This window comes from Nomascus leucogenys, chromosome 12 (genome assembly GCF_006542625.1).
Source record: "Nomascus leucogenys isolate Asia chromosome 12, Asia_NLE_v1, whole genome shotgun sequence".
Taxonomy (NCBI): domain Eukaryota; kingdom Metazoa; phylum Chordata; class Mammalia; order Primates; family Hylobatidae; genus Nomascus; species Nomascus leucogenys.
In genome coordinates, this window is record NC_044392.1 from 56215816 (window position 1) to 56238568 (window position 22753).

The following is a 22753-nucleotide window of genomic DNA, read 5'->3' on the forward strand; positions in this document are numbered from 1 at the left end:
AATATAGTAGGTTCCACATACTCTAACGCCCAGCCCTTGGCCTATGCACCAACACTCACTCCCAACTCCTTGAAAAGCTGCTATTAAAAGAGTTTCCCTTTGGTTTTGAAAGATGTTTCTTATAATGCATAACACATTAAAATAATAACAACTAAAACCACAGAGAGGAGTGTGGAACACCCAGTGAGAGTAATACAGATAAGGAGCCAGGGTCTAAAAGAAGTCACATAGGGTTACCTTGGGATGTGATACAACAAGGAACATCATAACCTCCTGCTTAGATGGCTGGGCAGAATCAAGGCTGCCAAAGAGCCTGATGGAGTAGGAGGAACCACGCCCAGCCATTCCCACACATGATCAGGAGCAGGGCAGCTATGTACATGTTGCAGAGATGCTGTTTGTCTTTGACTCGCCCATGTTCTGAGTGAGCCCTTTGACCCAGTTTTAGAAGCAGACTGAGCCATGGTGAGCAGAGGCGGGGCTTAGGGAGCAGGAGTCTTGGGGCTTTATAAAGCCCTGCTGGGCACTGCTGGGCATCTCTTTCAAGGTTTCTGCTGGGTTTCTGAACTGCTGGGTTTCTGCTTGCTCCTCTAGAGATGCAGCGTCTGTTGACTCCAGTGAAGCGCATTCTGCAACTGACAAGAGTGATGCAGGAAACCTCCCTCACACCTGCTCGCCTGCTCCCAGTAGCCCACCAAAGGTGAGTCACTTTTTGAAAAGCACCTTGCAACTAGTAAAAGACAGTTTTTCCTTGCTATTGGGGAAAACTCACTAGAATCCCACTCAAAATTTGGCAAGGCTTGTGCACAGCAGCCTTAGACAAGCAAGTTAACTTTACAGGGTCTCAGTTACCTCATTTCTAAACAGACAAACCCTTTCAGCTGTAGAGTGAGAAGAGCCCAAACCTCTGACACATGCTGTGTTTGTGAGCAATGGCAACTTTTACTCCGCCAGCTGCATGAAGCAGTAGAAATATCAGTACCAGGCCACAGCTTTCCTCTCTCCACCACCATTCCCACATTTGCCCCTAGCCTCTGCCAAGACCCTCAGGACCTTGTGCCAACTGCAGTGTTAGTAAAACCAATGACTTTATATCACTGCAGCAGGATCAGAAATGGACTGAGGATGAGAAGCTGTGTTTGCCTTGTGTTCCAATTTTATGAAAAGGGGAAATGTGTGGTTGTGTGTGTATGTATACATGCTCTTTGCAAGAAGAACATGCACACTCCTTTTCTTTGTAAATACTCCCTGAACATGGCCCAAGTGCTTATGTTTCCCATTGTCAGCGATGATGGTAACACAGCTATCGTTAGTGCCTCAGGCTCCCAGCCACCTACGTATTTCTGTCCAATCCCCAAATCATCCGCTACACATTGGGACTAGTTCTTTATTTCCTTACATTTTTACTCTATATTCTATGACTACTAAATATTTAGAAAAATGATTTTGACCTAGTGTCTTTCCTTGCCAAATACCCAGGGGACCTGGGTGTATAGATGTGCATGGTAGAGGCGGATGCACATAGCTTTCTTATATTCTTCGTTATGCTACCATCATCTCACTCTCCCCGTGCACTGCCAAACCCTGCATGTGGGTTAAATGTCCCAGCTCAGGATTTAAACTGTTTCTATATTTGTGAAGAAGAGATTGATGTGGGTTTGCTTGTTTCGATAGCAATAGTTGGCCATCAGCCAAAAGACACACACCAATCCTCCCCAAAACTCTGACTCCCTTGGTTCAAACTCTTGGAATCATTCCCATTTCCCTCCTAGTATATTCACAGTTAATCCCATTATGCATGGCTTGGACTAATATTGCTTTTCATGAGTCACCTTTTCTCTATATATCTAATCGCCTTTAATCCAACCCACATTGGCTCTAACTCCAACCTAAAAGTGACTTCCATCACAGCATCTGCTTTGCTGTCTTCAAAATTAGGTAAGACTTGTGCCCTCCACTTCCTGTATTTCTCACATATTGTCTCCCTGTTCCCCTATACACCTGCATCTCCAGGGTTCCTTACTTGTTCAGTCACCCCCTGCTGTGGCCACTGCCCCTTCATTCCCCTCCAGTTCTTCACTGGCAGAAGTCTGTCATCCATCAAGTTTTGCCTCAAATGCGGTTTCTTCCACGAAGCTTCCCTGATCCTCCAACACACTTAAATCTCTGCTTCCTTTGACCTCCTGTGGATTTTGCCTACATCCCTCTTATGGGCCTGACTACATTCTGCCTTGAAGTTGGGTTATATGTGTGCTTATCATTCCTCACACTGGTCAAGGAGGTCTCAAGAACCTCACCCTCTTCTTTTCTTTGTCCAACCCCTTTGTTCAACCCTCACAAACCCTTCCCAGGACAGTGCCTGAAGTGTAGTAATTAATTTTGAAACACAAGGGAAGGAGGCAAGATGGAATACAGAAGTAAAGGTGTGGTGCATGTTCTTGAAGTGGGCAACACCAAGAGAAAAGTGATTTAAAATTACACAAAGTGATCATTCTTTAGAGAAAGCACAAGATGAGAAGGATACTCTTAACCTTGGTGGGCTAAAGCTTCTGGAAGCCTCTAAGTGTTAATTTTCTTCAAGGCTTTATAATCCATTTCTAGAAATAGCTCCCCACCAAGACTGCTACAAAAGTTACCAACTGACCAGTTCTAAGCTTCTTCTTGCAAGCTTAGATTTCTAACTGGGAAGAAAGGGAGGGAGCCAGGCCAGAGAAGTCAGAGTGAGAACGAGGCTGAGAGAAACGCACCCAAACTGGCAGGACAAGCGCTGGCTAACCATTAGCTCCTAGGTACTGGGGAAGCTCCTCCGTAAATATTTGAGAGTACAAACTCCAGTTATTTGGAGGATGTAAATAAATAGGAAGATAAATAAACTCCAAACCTCTCCTGTCAGATATAATGTGTATTTATCACTCTGCCTCACTATCTTGTGATCATATGATCCACTTTTGCCTCACAGCTGTCCTTAAAAGTGACCTTGCTGCTGGGAGAACTGGGGCTACCAGAGGCTCAGAATCCCAAAGATGATTGATAGACACATTCAATCTGAGTTCCAGCTCCTGTAGAATGGAGCTAAATTTATAAGCCTGGCACTCAGGGCAGTGAAGGGACAGAGTATTTCTAACACGTGAGAAGCTATGAAGTTACCCTGAGTGCATCACTTTACCAGTGTGTGCCTTGGTTTCACTATCTATAAAATGAAGAATGTTGCTAAAGTGAACAGAAGGTATAAAGTACTTTTGTATGGGAGCAGTACAGAGATCACCAAGTTCACCTCCCATATGCTCCCATACAAAAGGGAACACAGGTTTTCACCAGGGATATTAAGAATCTGGGTTAAAGAGAAGTGGATTGGTCCAGAAAAGAAATAGATCATCTCTCCCCTCTTCTGCTGACCCCTTCCCCTTTCCTTTTTCTCTGCTGTCGTTTAGAACTGCTCTTTCTGCTCTCTGTGTTCCCTGCATATTTACCTGTAAAAATGTCTGCCTCTTTCACTGGGCTGTGCTCTCTTTATGGGCACAATGCATGTCTTATTCACTGCTGTGTATTTGAACTAGAACTGTGTTGGGTGTGCTCAATAAACATTGCAAGGCCCTATCAGAAAAATCAGCTAGCAGAAAACTTACTTAAAAGTAGGAAAACCATGGGTATGTTCTTGTGTAGAAAAAAGAAAGAAGGAGAAAGGCATGTAATTAGAGGTACACTTTTAAAATGAGTAAAGATTGTATAATTATGCCCTATAAGGGCTAATAACATGTAGAAGTAAAGTATATGACAATAATGGTTCGAAAGGATTCAGAGAGTAAATAAAGTTAACCTAAAGTTTTTGCAAAAGTAAGATAAGTATTGATTTAAGTAATATTACAACAAGCCAATTATGCATGTTATAATCTTTAAGGTCACCAGTAAAAGGAAAAGAGGGTATAAAATGAATAATAAATATTTGCTTAATCAAAAAGGATATGGGAAAGGAGGAATAAAAGAACAAAGAACAAATGAGACAAATAGAAACAAATAAAAAAATAGACTTAGTTCCAGCTGGGCGTAGTGGCTCACGCCTGTAATCCCAGCACTTTGGAAGACCGAGGTCAGGAGATCGAGACCATCCTGGCTAACATGGTGAAACACTGTCTCTACTAAAAATACAAAAAATTAGCTGGGCGTGGTGGCAGGTGCCTGTAGTCCCAGCTACTCGGGAGGCTGAGGCGGGAGAATGGTGTGAACCCAGGAGGCGGAGCTTGCAGTGAGCAGAGATCATGCCACTGCACTCCAGCTTGGGTGACAGAGTGAGACTCCGTCTCAAAAAAGAGAAAAAAAAAGACTTAGTTCCAACTCTATTAGTAATTACAACAAATATAAATGGATGAAATACTCAAAACACCACTATTGTTAGACTTATTAAAATTTTTTAAAGGACTAAAAATATATACCGATCACAAGAGATGTATGTTAAAGATAAAGACTTTAAGAAGTTGAAAGTAAAAAGGGACAGAAAAAGATAAACCATGCAAACAGTAAGCAAAAAGCTAGTGTAGCTATATCGATGTCAGGAAAGGAAACATTATGCCGAGAATATCACAAAGATGAAAAGGGATATTTAATAAGGATAGAAGGGTCAATTCAATGAGAAGATATAACAATACTAAATTTGTAGTCATCTGATAGCTTCGAAATATATAGAAAATTAATTAAATGATTGCTATATTACTGTCTTTTGAGGAAATTGTCTACAGACCATTAGTGCGAATTTGATTGTTATCTCCGTCACAGGTTTTCTACAGCCTCTGCTATCCCCCTGGCCAAAACAGATACTTGGCCAAAGGACGTGGGCATCCTGGCCCTGGAGGTCTACTTCCCAGCCCAATATGTGGACCAAACTGACCTGGAGAAGTATAACAATGTGGAAGCAGGAAAGTATACAGTGGGCTTGGGCCAGACCCGTATGGGCTTCTGCTCAGTCCAAGAGGACATCAACTCCCTGTGCCTGACAGTGGTGCAACGGCTGATGGAGCGCATACAGCTCCCATGGGACTCTGTGGGCAGGCTGGAAGTAGGCACTGAGACCATCATTGACAAGTCCAAAGCTGTCAAAACAGTGCTCATGGAACTCTTCCAGGATTCAGGCAATACTGATATTGAGGGCATAGATACCACCAATGCCTGCTACGGTGGTACTGCCTCCCTCTTCAATGCTGCCAACTGGATGGAGTCCAGTTCCTGGGATGGTATGTACTGGCACGAGCCTTATGTAAGAAAGGTGCTGGAATTGGAGGCTGAATATTACCAGTTTTGCTTTTCAGTTCCCCAGGTGGCTTCATCTAGTGAAGGAAGGACAATATATTCACACAGCTGCTGCTATCATCCAACGATAACCACTTAGACTTATATAGCTTTACACAGTTAGGTAGCATGTTCACAAGCCATTCATTTAATTCTTAGAACAGCCTAGGAAGTGTGTATTATACCAGATTTATAGAAGAGAACATGGAAGATCTGATTATCTTACACATAGTGAGTGGCAGAGGCAAAAATGCCAAACCACATCTGATATATTTCCTATTTTACTGTACCTGTTTCTCTTAAACATGTCCTAAGTCTCTGAGAGATTGGTGATGTTGAAAGATTTATGCAAGTTTAGATGTTCAGGAAAAAAACACCTTTGTAGAAACAGGCCCAGAAAACCACAGGATAGACTGTGAGTATTTCTACTCTTTCTCCCTTAGCTGGCTCCTCGCATATTGCTTTTTGCTCAACATATTAATATTACCTTGTATCTTACTTATATCTTCTCCCAGTGCTATATTGGAGGACTAACCCCTGTTGTTACAGCAAGAGATGATTCAAGGGAAACAGTATGAGAGTTTGAAGCCATAGCTCTATCAATAATCATTGATAAATTCCTGAACCTCTTTGAGCCTCGGGGTTATTTGCCTATTTGCTTTGCTTAACTCATAAGAGGACTGAATAAAATAATTCATAGAAATGTGAAATTTTCATAAAGATGTGAAAAAACAGTATGTTGGCAGTACTTAAGACATTCTATATTTACTAAGTTTGAAACTAGGATTAAAAACCTTAGAAACCATGATGAGCATTAATTATAAAATTAATCAAAAAGCCTTAATGTTGGCAGAGTCCTCAGAGATTATCTAATTCAATATCTTTTGCTTTAGAAAAAAGAGGTCAAAAGGAGTTTAACAGTTTATCTCTGTACATGCAGCAAGACAGTGCAATTCCAAAAGTCCATTCCAAGCTTTTCCAACTGCCCTACCTGGCTCCATCATTAACAATTCCACTGACATGGGATGGTCCAGTCTACATCATCAAGTCTGTTCTTAAAGTGCCTCTCCTACTTGATACTTATATTACTACCTCTCTAGTAACCCTTACCACCATTACCACCACGGATATGTCCAACCAATTATTTAGCTGAGGAGTAGAAGTGAAAAATAGAGGGCATTCACCAGCCTTTAACCAAAAATCAAAGAGCCTATTCTTGAGAGCATTGTCAGCCTTAAGCATGCCATTTCAAATGAGTAGATTCTTCTGAGGGGCTGGGTATTCCACAGATGGGGTTGCAAATGCATCTTTAAAAAAATATGGTATCTGGGTATAAAAGTAAAAATTTAAAAAACAAGTTATTGAAATGTGAATCTTTAGTTTGTATTTAAAACAAAAATAGCTAAGCTTGAGCCCGGACACTTGGACTACATACCCTGCAGGTGACAGTAACCACCAGGACCAGAGGATGCCAATGTGAATGAGAACTCTGCTTCTGACCTAGGCAATCATTCACCTGGGGACCCTCAGGTGGGAGGGAGTGGCTCTGAGACTCAGGGAGTTCTGAATCACTCCAGAGAAAATAGGAGGGGATGAGGAAAGAGAAGAGTATTTCTGGCTCACATTGGCTGGGAGTCCCCATGTTTTCTTGCGTGTTTTTTTTTTTAATAAAAATAATTAAAATTCATATTTGGAAAAAAAATACACATACACAAAAGTATATAAAGCGAAGAAAAACTCCTCATTTGACCCCCGTTACCACTTCCCAAAATTTAACACTAATGGTTTATATGTATTCTTCCAATATTTTTTCTAAGTACCTGCAAGTATACACATATCTATTCCATTTTAAACATTGTACAAAATATTCCTCATCTCTTAGGTCTTAGAGGTAATTCTGTATCAATATCTATAAGGTCCATCTGATTCTTTTTAAAACCACAATATTCTTTGATGGATATGCCAAATTTTATTTAATCAATCCCATATTGATGGATATTTAGTTTTTTTGCAATGATAAAGTTTTAATGAACATTGTACAATAGCTTTGTATACTTTTGGCATTATAGTATAAGAATAATTCCTAGAAGTGGAATCTCAGGATAGGATGGTTTAAAAGTTTGATAAAATGTGCCAAATTCTTCTCCAAAATGTTGTACTAACTTACATTCCTCCAATGTATATGTTATCAAACTTTCTAATCTTTGTCAATTTAACAAGTAAAATTATAATGTTGTTGATTTGCCTTTCTTCTACTATAAGAAATCTTGAATATTTCTATGTTGTTTATTGGCCTTTTTTTATTATATAGCTTGCCTTTTTTTTATTTTTTATTTATTTATTTTTTTAGACGGAGTCTCACTGTTGCCAGGCTGGAGTGCAGTGGCGGTGATCTCAGCTCACTGCAACCTCCGCCTCCCAGGTTCAAGCGATTCTCCTGTCTCAGCCTCCCGAGTAGCTGGGACTGCAGGAGCCCACCACCACACTCGGCTCATTTTTTGTATTTTTAGTAGAGATGGGATTTCACCATGGTAGCCAGAATGGTCTCAATCTCCTGACCTCATGATCCTCCCACCTCGGCCTCCCAAAGTGCTGGGATTACAGGCGTGAGCCACTGTGCCCGGCCTAGCTTGCCTTTTTAATGAAACTTCTATAAATGAAGATAAATTGCTTTTTGTTGGTTGTAAGTATTGTAAATACTTCCCCAATTTGTCTTTTGACCTTGTTTCTGATAGGCTTTGATTTTTAGATAATCAAATTTACTGGCCTTTTCCTAAATGGATTCTAAATACTTTTCTATAGTTTGTAAAGTTTTCAAAATGTGTGCGTGTGTGTGTGTATATACGGGTAGAAAAAAAGTATTGTTTTCCCTTAATTTTATGTATATAAAAATTATATATACTTAAATATATATTTATATATTAAATATACCAATTTACTTATACTAATGTATTTATATATACTAAATATATACTTACATTTATATATTTATATAAATTATTTGTATATTTATATATATATACACACACACACACATGCACATAGCATTAGGGAAGAAAACAATACTTTTTCATTGATGTTGGAGTTGGGATTGTTATAATTCTTAAGAGAAGGTCCCTGGATTTCAGTGAATTTGGGTTGGAGTCCTGACTCTGAATCCTTACCCTACCATTTATTAGCTATGTGGTTTTTGGGCGAGTGGCTTAAATTCTTTAGGCCTCAGTTTCTTCATTTGTAGGATGGGAATAACTATATCTGCTATAAAGATTTATCATGAGGATTAAATTATACGGAAATATGGCTCCCAAAGCAGTGCTGTGGGTGAATACTGGGAGCTTCCTCACAGGTCAGAATACTAAAATTACTACCACATCTCACCCACAAACTTGAGTTTTTGGGACAGTACTTCTGACAGATGAAAGTGGAGCACATGATAGTCAAGACCACAATTATTTATTGAATGCTAGTCTGATTATCATAAAGTTAGTGACTACAGATCATTTACTCAACATAAACTCTTTTCACAATGAAAGTAGTGCCATACAATTCAAGGCACGTGGGTCAGGATCCAGTCAGAACTGGGTTTGAATATCAAAATCCATATTAACTAGCTATGTGACCTTACACTAGTTACTCAGTGTCTCAGGAAGGCAATGTCTTCACTTGTGAATGTGGATGTTACCTACCTCATTGGATTGTTTCAAGAATTGTTTAAGGATAACTAGTGTCCAACTAGTGTCCTACTAGTGTTTTAAATGTTAGTTTCCCTCCCTGTCCTTTACCTTCTATGATTTAGGATATAATTTCAGGATCATGGTTTGCTTTAAGGAGATGGGTACAAACCCAAACCTGAATTGTCTCCAAAAGTGCCTATTAACACATTTTTCACTGAAGTCAGAGACAGAATTCTGAATAAACGAGCATTTTACAGAGTGTCAGGACACTAAATTTTGACTTTACATTTCAAATGTATCACGAATTGCACTAGAACATAAGCTCCACAGGACTGGGATTTTTTATTTTGTTTATCACTCTATATCCAGGACCTAGAATCGTGCCTGGTACACAGTAGGCACTCAGTCTACTCTAGATTTGGTAGTGATGGTAAATATTTCTTGTTCCTCTTTACAGGTCGTTATGCCATGGTGGTCTGTGGAGACATTGCCGTCTATCCCAGTGGTAATGCTCGTCCCACAGGTGGGGCCGGAGCTGTGGCTATGCTGATTGGGCCCAAGGCCCCTCTGGCCCTGGAGCGAGGTTTGTAGTAATCCATTACCAAGAGGCTGTGCATGACATAGCCAAGAACATAGATCCTAATCCCACACTGGCACACCTGCTACTGAGGTGTGGGTTTGAGGATGGTATTGCTTGCCTCTAAAAAGGGCTGGTCTATGGAGCAGAGGGAGGAGAGGAGAAATGGGAGAGGGGAATCCGCGAGGTTTCCTCTCTTGCATCATCAGGCATTGGGATAATGATGAGTGGAATGAGTGGTGCAGATGCTGGTGAGGAATCTTTGGGAACTCTTCTGGCAACTGAAGGTTAAAATATATAACTGGATATAAAGTGAAAGTCTTGCCTTTGAGACTGTTGGCTTCTATTCTAGGTTTTGTTAAGCCCATGTAGGTGAGGAAAGGGAAATACACATCTCATTTTTGTAATACCAACAACCTGTCCAACTCCTTTTGAATATGTAAGGGATGTTGAATGGGCTTGAACTTGGGCATGGGACACAGATAATGACCAGAAAACTCCTTTATATGGTTCTCTCATCCTTTGTGCTCAAGGTAGGCTGCATTGTGTAGTCTCTGAAACCCTTTGTGTGCCTTTCCAGGGCTGAGGGGAACCCATATGGAGAATGCATATGACTTCTACAAACCAAATTTGGCCTCGGAGTACCCAATAGTGGATGGGAAGCTTTCCATCCAGTGCTACTTGCGGGCCTTGGATCGATGTTACACATCATACCGTAAAAAAATCCAGAATCAGTGGAAGCAAGGTATGAGATTCAGAGGGCAGAAAGTGGGGGCTCTATTTACATAGGCCAAGGGTTTGTACCCAAAGGCCATAACATGGTCTCTTCTCTCCTGCCTTGAAAATAATGTCAAGAGAATTGTTCCCTGTCCTCTTTCTCACACTCTTCCCTGGGTCTATGCCGAAATCCATTTGGATGTCATTCAAGTTCAGGTGTAAAATTGCTTCTAACTTGAGCTAAATAAAAGAAAGTAAACAATCCAGGGCAAGGCCCCCAGTGTGAAACCAAGGGGTGTCAGCCACCTGGGAAGACGGCGTTAAGAGGCTGGGCAGCCACATTCTACAGTGGTTGACATTTGTTTCTGGTTAAGTCAGGCATGGTTTGGCTCTTGGTTTGTAGTTTACCATCTTTTAAAGTCTGACGTTGAGAAATTGTACCTATATTTTCTATATGCCAAAGTGTTATCAGTGATTTTTTTCTTCGTGATGCTACTGCAGGTTGATTTTATTTTCACCTTTATTTTTGGAATTTCCCTCCTGAGAAATAGGTACTGCTTTCATAAGCAGAAAAGAAGCAAATAAATCTTCCTTTTAAAATACAGAGAAGCAGGGAGTGGTGGCTCACGCCTGTAATCCCAGCACTTTGGGAAGCTGAGTCAGGAGGATCACTTGAACCCAGGAATTTGAGACCAATGTGGGCAACAAAGCAAGACCCTGTCTCTAAAAAAAAAAAAAATACAAAATTAGCCAGGCATGGTGGCATGAGCCTGTAGTCCTAGCTACTCAGAAGGCTGAGATGGGGGTAATTGCTTGAGACCAAGAGCCCATGCAGTGAGCTGTGATCAAGTGACTGCCCTCCAGCCTGGACTACAGAGTGAAATAAACCCTGTCTCTAAAAACATATAAATAAATAAAAATAAAATACAGTTAAATCCACTTTAAAGACATAAATAGTATTCTTGCTGCTCAGGCATGCCCAGATGGGCATCCGCAAAAGACAGATTGCAGTGTGGCAGAAGGCATGGATGCCTTGGGAGTGGCATAAAGAGCTACCTCTTGTCCCTTTCCACTGCAGTGGGTGGGACACCACCTGCCAGAGGTGAACCTCATGGGCAAGAAGTTGCTTTGGGCCTCTCTGCCTCTGTCTGTCTTCTGTAATTGGTTATTTGCTCCTAACTCCTCTGAATTCTTGTGGCATTTAAATTTTACTCCTTATTTGCATATGTAAGGTGACAGATGCTGCTTTGGATCGCAGCACTAAAATGTAATCTTTCCTGAGGGCAGAGATTGCATTGCCCTCTTCTTCAGAGTGAGAGAGACAGTGTGCAGAGTAGAGTCAGAGACATCTGAACCTGAATCCAAAGCCAGCCTTTTTAAAGTTGGACAGATGACAATGTTTTGTAGACCGGTTCCTCCTCTGGAAAATGAAGAAAATTATATAACACAAGGTTGATTTGGGACAAGTGTCATAGAGGCTGGTAATAGTAGATACAAAGGCTTTGTTTCTTTCCCTTCTTTCCTTATTTGTAGAGATTGCTTAGTAAGTGCATGTAGAATGAACAAATAAAGCTTATATGTGTTTGCAGGAGGTGGGAAGTAGTTCCCTGGGAGGCCTGGAGAAACTTGGCACAGTTAAATCTCAGGGAGGAGGTCTAAATGGCTCGCCCCTCATGCCCCATCCTTGCCTTCATGCTTCCTCTTCCAGCTGGCAGCGATCGACCCTTCACCCTTGACGATTTACAGTACATGATCTTTCATACACCCTTTTGCAAGATGGTCCAGAAGTCTCTGGCTCGCCTGATGTTCAATGACTTCCTGTCAGCCAGCAGTGACACACAAACCAGCTTATATAAGGGGCTGGAGGCTTTCGGGTGAGTCCTCTTCTTGGGGAGCCTAGAGGCTGGAGAGGTGTGAGCAAGAAGGAGGCTTCTTCATGCCTGAAGTCTAGACCATCAGCACCCCTGTGGGGGACAAAAGGCAATCCTCCAGCAGAACAGGAACAATCCCAGGTCCTTCCATGGGGTAGTGGGTTATTGTCTGGGTAGGGCCCTCCATGACTTATTGCAGGGAAACACGGGGGATTTGGCAGCACTGTGGGATCAAGGGGCAGTAAGAAACTACAGAGGAGAAAGAAAGAAAGGGAGGAAGGGAGAAAGAGAGTAGCTAAATCATACAGTCAATAAACATTTTCTGAACATGTTATGTGCTAGACATCGTATTAACCTCTCAGGATACTAAAATGAATGGGACTCCATGGTCCCTGCCCTAGAGCGTCTCACAGCCTATACAGACACAAACACACAGAAGCAAATGATCACACTACAAGGTAGCAATTTGAGAAGTGTCAGGTCCCATTCTCATTTGTCACTGTCTTAATTCATGTCCTGCTTTTGCTTTTCTCCCATCTATAAAATGGGGATGTTCCAGCTCAACCCCTTAGATGTGAAAAAGCAGAAAGAATGCTGTTTATTGATTCACTACACTAATACACTAATATTTACAAAGAAATGTCTTCAATACAGTTTCCACTGGGAAAGGAATCTTTCCCTTTCTTCTTGGTACCTGTTTATTTCAAATTTTGGTCAATGTTGTCAACAGTAGAATAGGCTACCAAGTGTAGCCCCTGTTACTAACTGGTACTCCTAACCCTGCCACTAACTAAAACATCAAAATTAGCACAAACACTGCTTGTAAGACCAGCCCTATTGAAACAAAAAGTATAACATATTCCAAAGATACTAGCTTAATATCTTTAATATATAAAGATATTATCAATAATAAAATAAATACCCTAATAGAAAAATGAGCAAAGGATACAAACAGAAAATTTTCTCAAAGAAGAAATGTATGTGATCACATTTTAAATGTGCATGTTCATTAATAAAAAGTTTACTCAAGTTACCGTTTTCTCTAGATAGTGTTTTTAAAATGTGAATACCCACAATTGTCAAGCCTGTGGGAAAATGGGCTGTGGTGGATGTGTAAATGGATCAGGTGTTTTGAGGAGTAACAGGAGAGCCTGAAGCCAAAGCCTTAAAGATGTGCAACCTTTGGGCTTGGTAATCCCAGGTGTTTAAAAGAACACCTACCTATTCACTGTAGTGTTTTAACTAGTGAGGAACAGGAGCAGGAAGATAGGTTAAAGTGCGGTACATCCTGTCATGGACCATTCTTCAGCCTTTACAAATAATGTTATAGAATGTCATGGAAAAAAATATATATATATACACACACACTAAGTTAAGAAAGTATGCTAACCACAACACATACCATGATTTTCTTTCTAATTTTCTAGTAAACTCTATAAAAGTAGGGATGGATTCCACCAGAAAAATGTGCCCTAAGTGCTCTCTCTGAATGGTAAGCCATTAGTGGTATGTTCTCCTTTGTACTGTTGTGTATTTCCAAATATTGTAGAAAAAAACATGCGCCAAAAGATCCTCTCCAGAAGCTGTTACTTTTCCCCCTTGCTCCCTCCCTCCGCTCCCCAGCCTCTCACATGGCTACCTCTGGCTACCTCACAGGGGGCTAAAGCTGGAAGACACCTACACCAACAAGGACCTGGATAAAGCACTTCTAAAGGCCTCTCAGGACATGTTTGACAAGAAAACCAAGGCCTCCCTTTACCTCTCCACGCACAATGGGAACATGTACACCTCATCCCTGTATGGGTGCCTGGCCTCGCTTCTGTCCCAGTGAGTACTGCATCTGGCTCCATGTCCTACATGCACACCCCCAGCCTCCACCCCCATGGTCTGCGGGGTCAACAAAGTTGGGTTTCTCTTTTGGCTCAGAAATTTAAAAGAAAGGAAGGGGCCTGGTGTGGTGGCTCATGCCTGTAATCTCAGCATATGGGGAGGTTTAGGTGGGTAGATCGCCTGAACCTAGGAGTTCGAGACCCGCCTGGGCAACGTGGTGAGACCTCATCTCTACAAAAATTAACTGAGTATGGTTGTGTGCATGTGTGGTCCCAGCTGCTCGGGAGGCTGAAGTGGGAGGATGGTTTGAGCCCAGGAGTGGAAGGTTGAAGTGAGCCATGATTGTGCCATTGGACTCCAACCTGGATGACAGAATGAGATCCTGTCATAAATAAATAAATAAATATAAAAGAAAGGAAAGGAGGGAGAAGGCAGGAAAAGGAAGGAAGATGAAAGAAATTCATACCAAAGGTGTACGTATCAGACAATGGTCTCCAAAGTGAATTACCTGATGTCAAGGGATGGGCAAGATCAAGAAAACAGTAGCTTTGGTATGCATATTTTTGTCTCATTTATTTAAAATCTCTATACTTAGTAGAGCATGGTGGTTAAATGGGTCTGACTTTAGAGCCCACAACCTGGGTTCAGATTTTTTTAACCACTTATTAGGGTTGACTTTGGATAATACTTAACCTCAATGCACCTCACTTTCCCCATCTGTAACATGTGTGCAATCACAATACCTGTGTTCTACTGTTTTTATGAGCTTTAAGTACCTAAAACAATTAAAATAGCAGTGCTTAGCAGGTGCTCAAATGTTGGATGTTATTTCTATTCATTTTCTGTTTTGTGGGTTTTATAAGGAAGTACTGCATATAACATAAGAGCTAGGTGAGTTGGCTCATGCCTATAATCCCAGCGCTTTGGAAGGCTCAGGCAGGAGGATCTCTTGAGCTCAGGAGTTTGAGACCAGCCTGGGGAACATAGGGAGGCCCCATCTCTACAAAATTTTTTTAAACAATTAGCCATGGATGTTCACGGTGGCTCACGCCTGTAATACCAACACTTTGGGAGGCCAAGGTGGGAAGATCACCTGAGGTCAGGAGTTTGAGACCAGCCTGGCCAACATGGCAAAACCCCTTCTCTACTAAAAGTACAAACATCAGCCGGGCATGGTGGTACGTGCCTGTAGTCCCAGCAACTCGAGAGGCTGAGGCATGAGAATTCCTTGAACCCAGGAGGCAGAAGTTGCAGTGAGCTGAGATCGAGCTACTGCACTCTAGCTCGGGTGACAGAATGAGACTCTGTCTGAAAAAAAAAAAAAAAATTAGCTGGGTGTGGCGGCTTGCACCTGCAGTCCCAGCTACTCAGGATCCTGAATCCTGAGGTGGGAGGATCACTTGAGCCCAGGAGGTAAAGGCTGCAGTGAGCCTTGATCACGCCACTGCACTCCGGGCACTCCAGGCTGGGCAACAGAGCAAGACTCTGCCAAAAAAAAAAGGCAGGAAAAAGTGCTTATGGGTGAACTTGATCAAATTATTACTCACAGGGGATGATCAAAAAGTTATGACTGCTGAACCATTACCAATCAACATGGGAGCCTGAAGGGTGAGTCTAGTGGTCTGATCTCCACCTGGAGACACCGTCAGAATGCACTGAATTTATCCTGTCCTCATGAGAGGGGAGAAGCTCTATGTACACCAAAAATTATCTTGTGTTTTCTCTGCCTTATAGATCTTGGATATTAGCTGCTTTCCTTTTGGCAAGGTTTCCTACACAAAGGCCTGTCCCTGGGGTCTACCAGAAGTCCCTCTTTATGTAGGGTGCCTGGAACCCATTTCTAGTTGCATGAGGTAGACAGGGAGAAGATCGGGATGATAGGCTGTTGTTCTATTTGAAGTGGAGAATATTTTATATATATATAAAAATAATGTGTTTTTTATTTGATTTCTTTCCCCACAGCCACTCTGCCCAAGAACTGGCTGGCTCCAGGATTGGTGCCTTCTCTTATGGCTCTGGTTTAGCAGCAAGTTTCTTTTCATTTCGAGTATCCCGGGATGCTTCTCCAGGTGAGTGTCATCTTTCTAGTAGGCCTTCCTGACAAGATTCATCTGGTAGAATAACCATCTTCTTCCCCACCATTACTGAGGCTGCCATCTTGACAGAGTTATGTTATTATTAATAGCAAAGTAAATCACTGAAGGGCTTTAAGCATGGAGTAAGTTTGTTTAATTTATGTGTTTAAAGCACTTATTTGGCTACTACTTAGAGAGTAGATTGAAAAGGAACAAAGCTGGATATGGGGAAACCACTTAGATTGTTCCAGTAAATAGTTCAGGCAAGAGGTAATGGTGGTTTGGTTACAAGTGATTAAAGAGAAGTTGATGGATTTGAGATACCTAATAAGAATTTATTGATTATTTTGTGATTGATGTGATTAAGGACATGCATTTCAGTACTATGTGGCATACACCTTGACCAAATCAGTGTGTCTGCCTGAATGTTTTGCTAACAAGTATATTTGCTTATCACTTCTTGGTATTCTAAGCCACACACACCACACTTTCCTCCAGGGTGTAACCTCCCACAGAACCTGGCTCTCTGTTGGACTCGTGATTGGCAATAGTGCTAATGACAATGAAAAAGTTGTAACAATCTTGCTTTTGCTTCCCAGGCTCTCCCCTGGACAAGTTGGTGTCCAGTACATCAGACCTGCCAAAACGCCTAGCCTCCCGAAAGTGTGTGTCTCCTGAGGAGTTCACAGAAATAATGAACCAAAGAGAGCAATTCTACCATAAGGGTAAGAAAAAAGGCAGGAAGAGAGGAAGAGAAGGTAACTTATCTCAGACCCCATTCCAGTAGTTGGGAGCCAGGGATTTCTTCAGAAATGTAGAATTTAGTAGTCCAGGGTCAAGACTTTTGCAAGATATGGTTGGGAGAAGATTTACTAGAAGATCTGTTGTCCAAAGGGGTAAGAAGTGGGTGGGGAAACAGAAGATACAGTTGGGAAGAGGGAGGCAGGATGCAGCTTCCCAGTTTAGAATATAGCTAAACACCCAGAATGTGTAGTCCCACGGAAGCCAGAAGTATAGTCTTTGAAAATACCGTCTGCAACAGTTGAAAGAGTACAGACTTTAGAGCTACATATCCAAATCTAACCCTGAGCTGTGCCACTCACTAGCTGTTTATCTTTGGAAAAATGGTTGAACTTTTCTCAGTTGTCTTATTTCTAAAATCATACTGATTTTGCAGGATTTCCAAACAAATTAAATGAATTACTCTACATAAATATGTTATCGACTAATATTACTGTCTCCTCCAAATTGACCTCTTTCTCCACCAAACATAAAAACAAAATATTGCTCCAAAAGCAACAAATGAAAGGAAAATAAAACCCAAAGGTAATCCTAGAGTGATTAGTTGGTGGTTTTAAAACCATGGTAATACACAGTTTTACCATGGTTTCTATAGGTTTTATATATATTCTCAAGCAAAACTTGGGATGCATGTTGTTTTGCAGCATGGTCTCAAAAGGAGACAGAATATATGGAATTGGAAACGTTCCAGAAAACCTAGACCTAGTGGCCATTGATCCCTTCTGGACCAGTGGATATGTTATAGCAAAGAAAGATAATGAAAATAAAAATAGAGCCAGGCACAGTGGCTCACGCCTGTAATGCTAGCCCTTTGGGAGGCAGAGGCAGGTGGATCACCTGAGGCCAGGAGTTTGAGACCAGCCTGGCCAACATGGTGAAATCCCATCTCTACTAAAAATATAAAAAATATAAAAATATGAATATAATAAAAAATAAAAATTATGTAAAAATTAGCCGGGTGTGGTGGCACACACCTCTAATCTCAGCTACTCAGGAGGCTGAGGAGAATTGCTTGAACCCAGGAGGCAGAGGATGCAGTGAACTGAGATCACACCACCACACTCTAGCCTGCGTGACGGAGCGAGACTCTGTCTCAAAACAAAAACAAAAAGAAGAAGAAAAGAAAAATAGGACCTCTGAGACAAACGTTAACGGACAAAGCACTGAAATACTGCAATGAATCAGAATCAAAAAATTTCGAGTGTAGAAGGAAGTGACTGTTAGGAAACAGGAAGCTGAGAATTACATCTCAAAGTAGGAACTATTGGCAAAAGGATGGGATGAAGATTTCAGTGGAGGAAGGCTATGTTTACTGTAGGAAAATGTTGTACTCTTATAATAAAAGTCTTAATAGCCTTTTATTAAGACCTTAAGTGCTAGACTCAAGATGGCTGCCCCTCTTGTTCTGCGGGTCCAGTGTTCTATTTGGTGGACTAAGGGCGACCTTGCAGCCCCTCGCAGTACAGCCAAAAGAGCTTCACTGTGAAGGGGCAGACATCTTCATTACCATTTTCTCTTCCAAAAAGTCATATAACTCTTTGTGAGTACTGCCTCTTCTCCTCATTCCACAGTGAATTTCTCCCCACCTGGCGACACAAACAGCCTTTTCCCAGGTACTTGGTACCTGGAGCGAGTGGACGAGCAGCATCGCCGAAAGTATGCCCGGCGTCCCGTCTAAAGGTGGTGAGTGAGAGTTTGCAGAGTTAGTGGCATAAAACCCTAATGTCTTCCTCTGGGTAACAACACAGAGAGAGAAGGTGGGGACAGGTGCAGAGAGAAGGTGGGGACAGGTGCAGGGAGAAAAAAGTTTAATGGAAGAGGATTGGGGTGAGAGGAGAAATGGGAGAATTATTTGTGGTATTTTTAAAAGGAAAAGCAAGAATTCAGAATAGGAATCTTGTAGTTTGGGAACATTAACCAGGCCAGGGAGAGTTCATAGTTTTCAAACTAATCAGAAATGGGGATTTGTACCATAAAGACCAATTAAAACTCTTGGGGCTCTTTGCCTTGGAAAGGCAAAAGCTGGGGGAGAAACATGTCCTGAAATCTTGAATGTGAAAAATAGGAGCTGGATTTGTTTACCTGATCTGCTGAAGATAGGAAGCTCTCCTAGAAGCTTGACAGATTAGCATTCAGAGCATTCGTTGAGTGAACAGGCTGTGAACCTGAATCTATAGAAATCATTACTCCAGGGGGATGAGATCAACAGATCTGATGAGCAACAGAACAACCAAGATGAACAGCCCCAGAACCTCAGAAATGGTACACACCAATGTGTGGGAGTCAGATTCATAAGGAATGGGGTGGCTGAAGATTCTGTTAAAGCCAGACACTTCCGCTGCAGGGATTTTTAGGCTAAAGGTCGTGTAACAATTCTTATATCATGGGATTCCTTCTGGGGAGAAACAATGAGGTTCAGGAAATTCGTGGACACAAGGATAGGGAGAAGAGAGCAAAATGAAAGAGGATTGTGGTGAGAGGAGAAATGGGAGAATTCTGTATGATCGTTTTTAAAGGAAAGCAAACATTCAAAATTAAGAATCTTATATGAACCCAGGTAGCTGCCTTCAGTTGACCAAATACATAGGATAAGCAGAATGATAGAGTGAGAAGAGATTTATTTTACAACCCATAAATTTTAATTAGTGCAGTCTCCATGCTCAAATTTTTAAGATTTTCCCCTCCTTTTGGTAGATGGAGAGGAAAGAAGAAAAATGTGTGCCGAGGCAGGGAAGGAGCAGAGGAAGGGAAGGAAGAAGTCAGTGGGTGGCAGAGATGCACAGATACAGCCACCTGAGAGGAAGCAGAGGTGCAGGTGGAGGGGCCCTGGGTTCATTCCTTACCGCTGGGATATTGGCAGGTGCTCGGCTGTTGCAGCCCAGGTGTTGTTAGAGCTAGGAGAGGTGGACAAGTGGGCTGAGGGCTGCAGGATGCTGTTGAGAGGATGAGCTCAGTTAGCAGGCCCTGAAGACTGTGGTACTGCCCGGCAGCCCGTGTGCATCTTGGAAATACGGTTCTTAAGGGCAGGTCAGTAGCAAAGAGGGGCTGTTAAATGTGTCAACTTAGTTCATTCATCAGAAGAAGAGTGGGAGAAATAGGGAGGGAGGGGGGAAAGGGAGAGAGAGAGGTTGGGGAGAGAGTCAGTGGGAGGGGGAGAGAGAAAGAGAAATTTGGAATTTTTAAAGGAGAATTTCCACGTCAGGCTCCCTCCCTCTCATGGTAGACAAGCTTCTCACAAGTGCTTAGGCAGCAATATACCTGAAAAGAAAAGCTAGAACTCTTGAACTTTTCTCATGTTGATTATTAATATGAGCAGTGAACTTCCAACAATGAGATTTTAGCAGAAATGAAGGGCTGCTGTCAGTGCAGTGCTAGTGGTGGAGCTCTACAGGTCTCTGCAGTGCCCTAGCCTGCCCCTCCTGCTGTCCTATCACAGGCAGATGTGCGATGGGGACCCTGCCTACCCCCGGCCTTGGCTCCAGTAGCATTGGGCACAGATCCCGCAGGTGTCCAGGCTTGGCACAGGGTGCATAGTGGGAGCACCCTCAGGATGCAGTTAGGAGAGCCCCTCTGCACAGCCACACCTCGGGCAAGAAGCAGGTACTGGGGGCAGGGTGCCCAAGAGGAGACCCGTGATTGAATGACCTTTTGTTTATTTAAGTTCTACAGATCCATGGAAAGCTTCCTGGGAAACGTATGCTAGCAGAGCTTCTCCCTGTGAATCATATTTTTAAGATCCCACTCTTAGCTGGTAAATGAATTTGAATTGACATGGTAGCCCCATAAGCATCAGCCCTGTAGAGTGAGGTGCCATCCCTAGCGGGCCCTTCATTCCTCTCCATGCTGCAATCACTGTCCTGGGCTTATGGTGCTATGGGCTACGGGTCCTTTGTGAAAGAGCAAGATGGAGCAATGGAGAGAAGACCTCTTCCTGAATCACTGGCCTCCAGAAATGTGCATGCAGATCAGCTGTTGCCTTCAAGATCCAGATAAACTTTCCTGTCATGTGTTAGAACTTTATTATTATTAATATTGTTAAACTTCTGTGCTATTCCTGTGAATCTCCAAATTTTGTACCTTGTTCTAAGCTAATATATGGCAATTAAAACGAGAGAAAGAGGAAATGATTCCTGTGTTTCTTGGAACCCAGAATACAAACCCAGCTAACATGCAGCAAGCCTACTAGACCTCGTGGGTCAGAGGGCTGGGTCCTCACCTCACAGGCTGCCTCTGTCCCCCTGCAATTCCATTCTATTTCTGCCACATGCCAAGTGCTGTGAACAGGTACAAGGCAAATAAGAACGGTAGAACACAGCTTCCCCCAGCCCACTTCCCTGATCTAAACACACCACATAGACAGAGAGCAGCAGACAGAGGCCAGCAGGAGCTGTAGTTCAGATCTTCTTGGTCATTCCTTGCCGCTGTTATTTGAACGAATAAACACAGGGCAAAGGTTAACAAGTTTTTGCCTTCTATAGCCAAAAATAAAAAAATAAATAAATTTTGATTCCTGGCAGGAAATTATTCCATTACAGGATCTTTCCCTCTTGGGGGAGGGCACTGCTTCTTCTAGGGTCCTCTTATAAAATAGCAATGGTTCAGGGAGATGGGGATTGAGCTGAGGAGGGGAGTGGGAGGAGAGGGAAAGAATCAAGGTGTTGTCATCACTTCCTTTTAGAAAGTTTCCTCAGCCGCCCCCATGAGGAAAGGGCACCTTGGAAAAGAGAGAGGATCCTTTCCATTGGCGGGGAGCAGAGCTGGTGGGGGTGGGGGAGGAGGCCTCAGGGAGCGCTTAAGAACGGCCCCACAGGAATGAGAAGCTGGGTCTGTTCCCTTCACTGTTTTGCTCAAGGCTGTTCATGTCACAACAAATCCCAGATAAGCCCTAATTTGCTCAGCAAATCCAGCATCAGCTGACTGCCTTCCTGGGCCTCTCTCAAGGTACCTGCAAAACTCTACTCATCACACCAGCTGCAGCCGCCGCTTAGCAGCCCCTCTTTGCTACCCTCTTGCTGCCTGCACCTCCTCAGCAAGATGTTTAGGGGCCCTCAACCTGGTTGGCATCCCTAGCAGAGCAACATGTGCCTTTCGGTATCTGTGTGCAGGGGAGAAAAGCCAGCATTAACCTTAGCTCTGGAGACAAGAGGCCTCGGGCCCGGCCTTCTATCCACACAGAAGCTCACTGTGGGGTGTTGGTGCTGAAACTGCCTCCATCAGCCTCAGTCAGCCTCAGCAACCAGAACTTCCCATACTTCCTGCATCAGAGGCCAGGCCTGTCTCCACTAGGGAGGCATTTGAGCACAAATGGGATGATATTAAACATTCGACAACCAGGTTGTCAAGGGCTGACCAATTGAATGGACACTGCCCACACCCTGCACACCAGCTGGGCATCAGCACTGGCTCCCTCCAACTTCCCTTATTCACCAACTTTTATACTGAGCCTGAGGCCTTCCTCTGGCAGCTCTGGGACACTGATGCCTGCCTGCTCTGAACAAAGCCCTCTCTTCCATGTAAGTTCAGCACACGAGGGAATGAGTTGCCAATGGTTCCGTCAACATTTTCACCCTAAAGTCTACAGATACCATACAAATAAAGACTTTCCCTGTGGGCAGAAATTCATGTAGGGTGACCTAGGGCAGGAGAGAGGATGGCAGATTGGGCAAGTGTTGGGCTATGATACACTCATTCAAATGGGAATACTCTACACGTGATGTTAAAACTGATGCAAAGGATGGCCCCGCCACTGACCATGAGACAAGCCCAGGCTCTAAGGGGACACACTGATCACATCTTAAGGAGTCAGCACATTGAGGCAGATTCTGTGTGTGGCCCAGGTTTTGCCCTGCCTCCACCACCCTGAGCTCACAGCCAGCCTTCTGCTTGCCAGCCAGTGTGCACAAGAATGAACTTCTACCCTAAAGGGGC

At 42.8% G+C, this 22753-nt stretch overlaps 1 protein-coding gene across 2 annotated transcripts; it reads left to right on the forward strand.

Annotated features, from left to right (window-relative positions):
• Window positions 1-508: 508 nt before the first annotated feature.
• Window positions 509-21332, forward strand: HMGCS2 (3-hydroxy-3-methylglutaryl-CoA synthase 2). 2 transcript variants are annotated; one of them, XM_003268064.3, is made up of 10 exons: window positions 536-700; window positions 4771-5225; window positions 9412-9537; window positions 10112-10276; window positions 11957-12122; window positions 13776-13946; window positions 15912-16018; window positions 16624-16749; window positions 18397-18508; window positions 20487-20949. In XM_003268064.3, exons 1-9 carry the CDS (start codon window positions 597-599, stop codon window positions 18501-18503), a joined length of 1527 nt encoding a protein of 508 aa, XP_003268112.1. In that variant the 5' UTR covers window positions 536-596; the 3' UTR covers window positions 18504-18508; window positions 20487-20949. The 2 variants fall into 2 exon arrangements, with proteins under 2 accessions (XP_030680615.1, XP_003268112.1); XM_030824755.1 differs by lacking the exon at window positions 9412-9537 and having other exon boundaries at window positions 509-700; window positions 20487-21332.
• Window positions 21333-22753: the final 1421 nt, after the last annotated feature.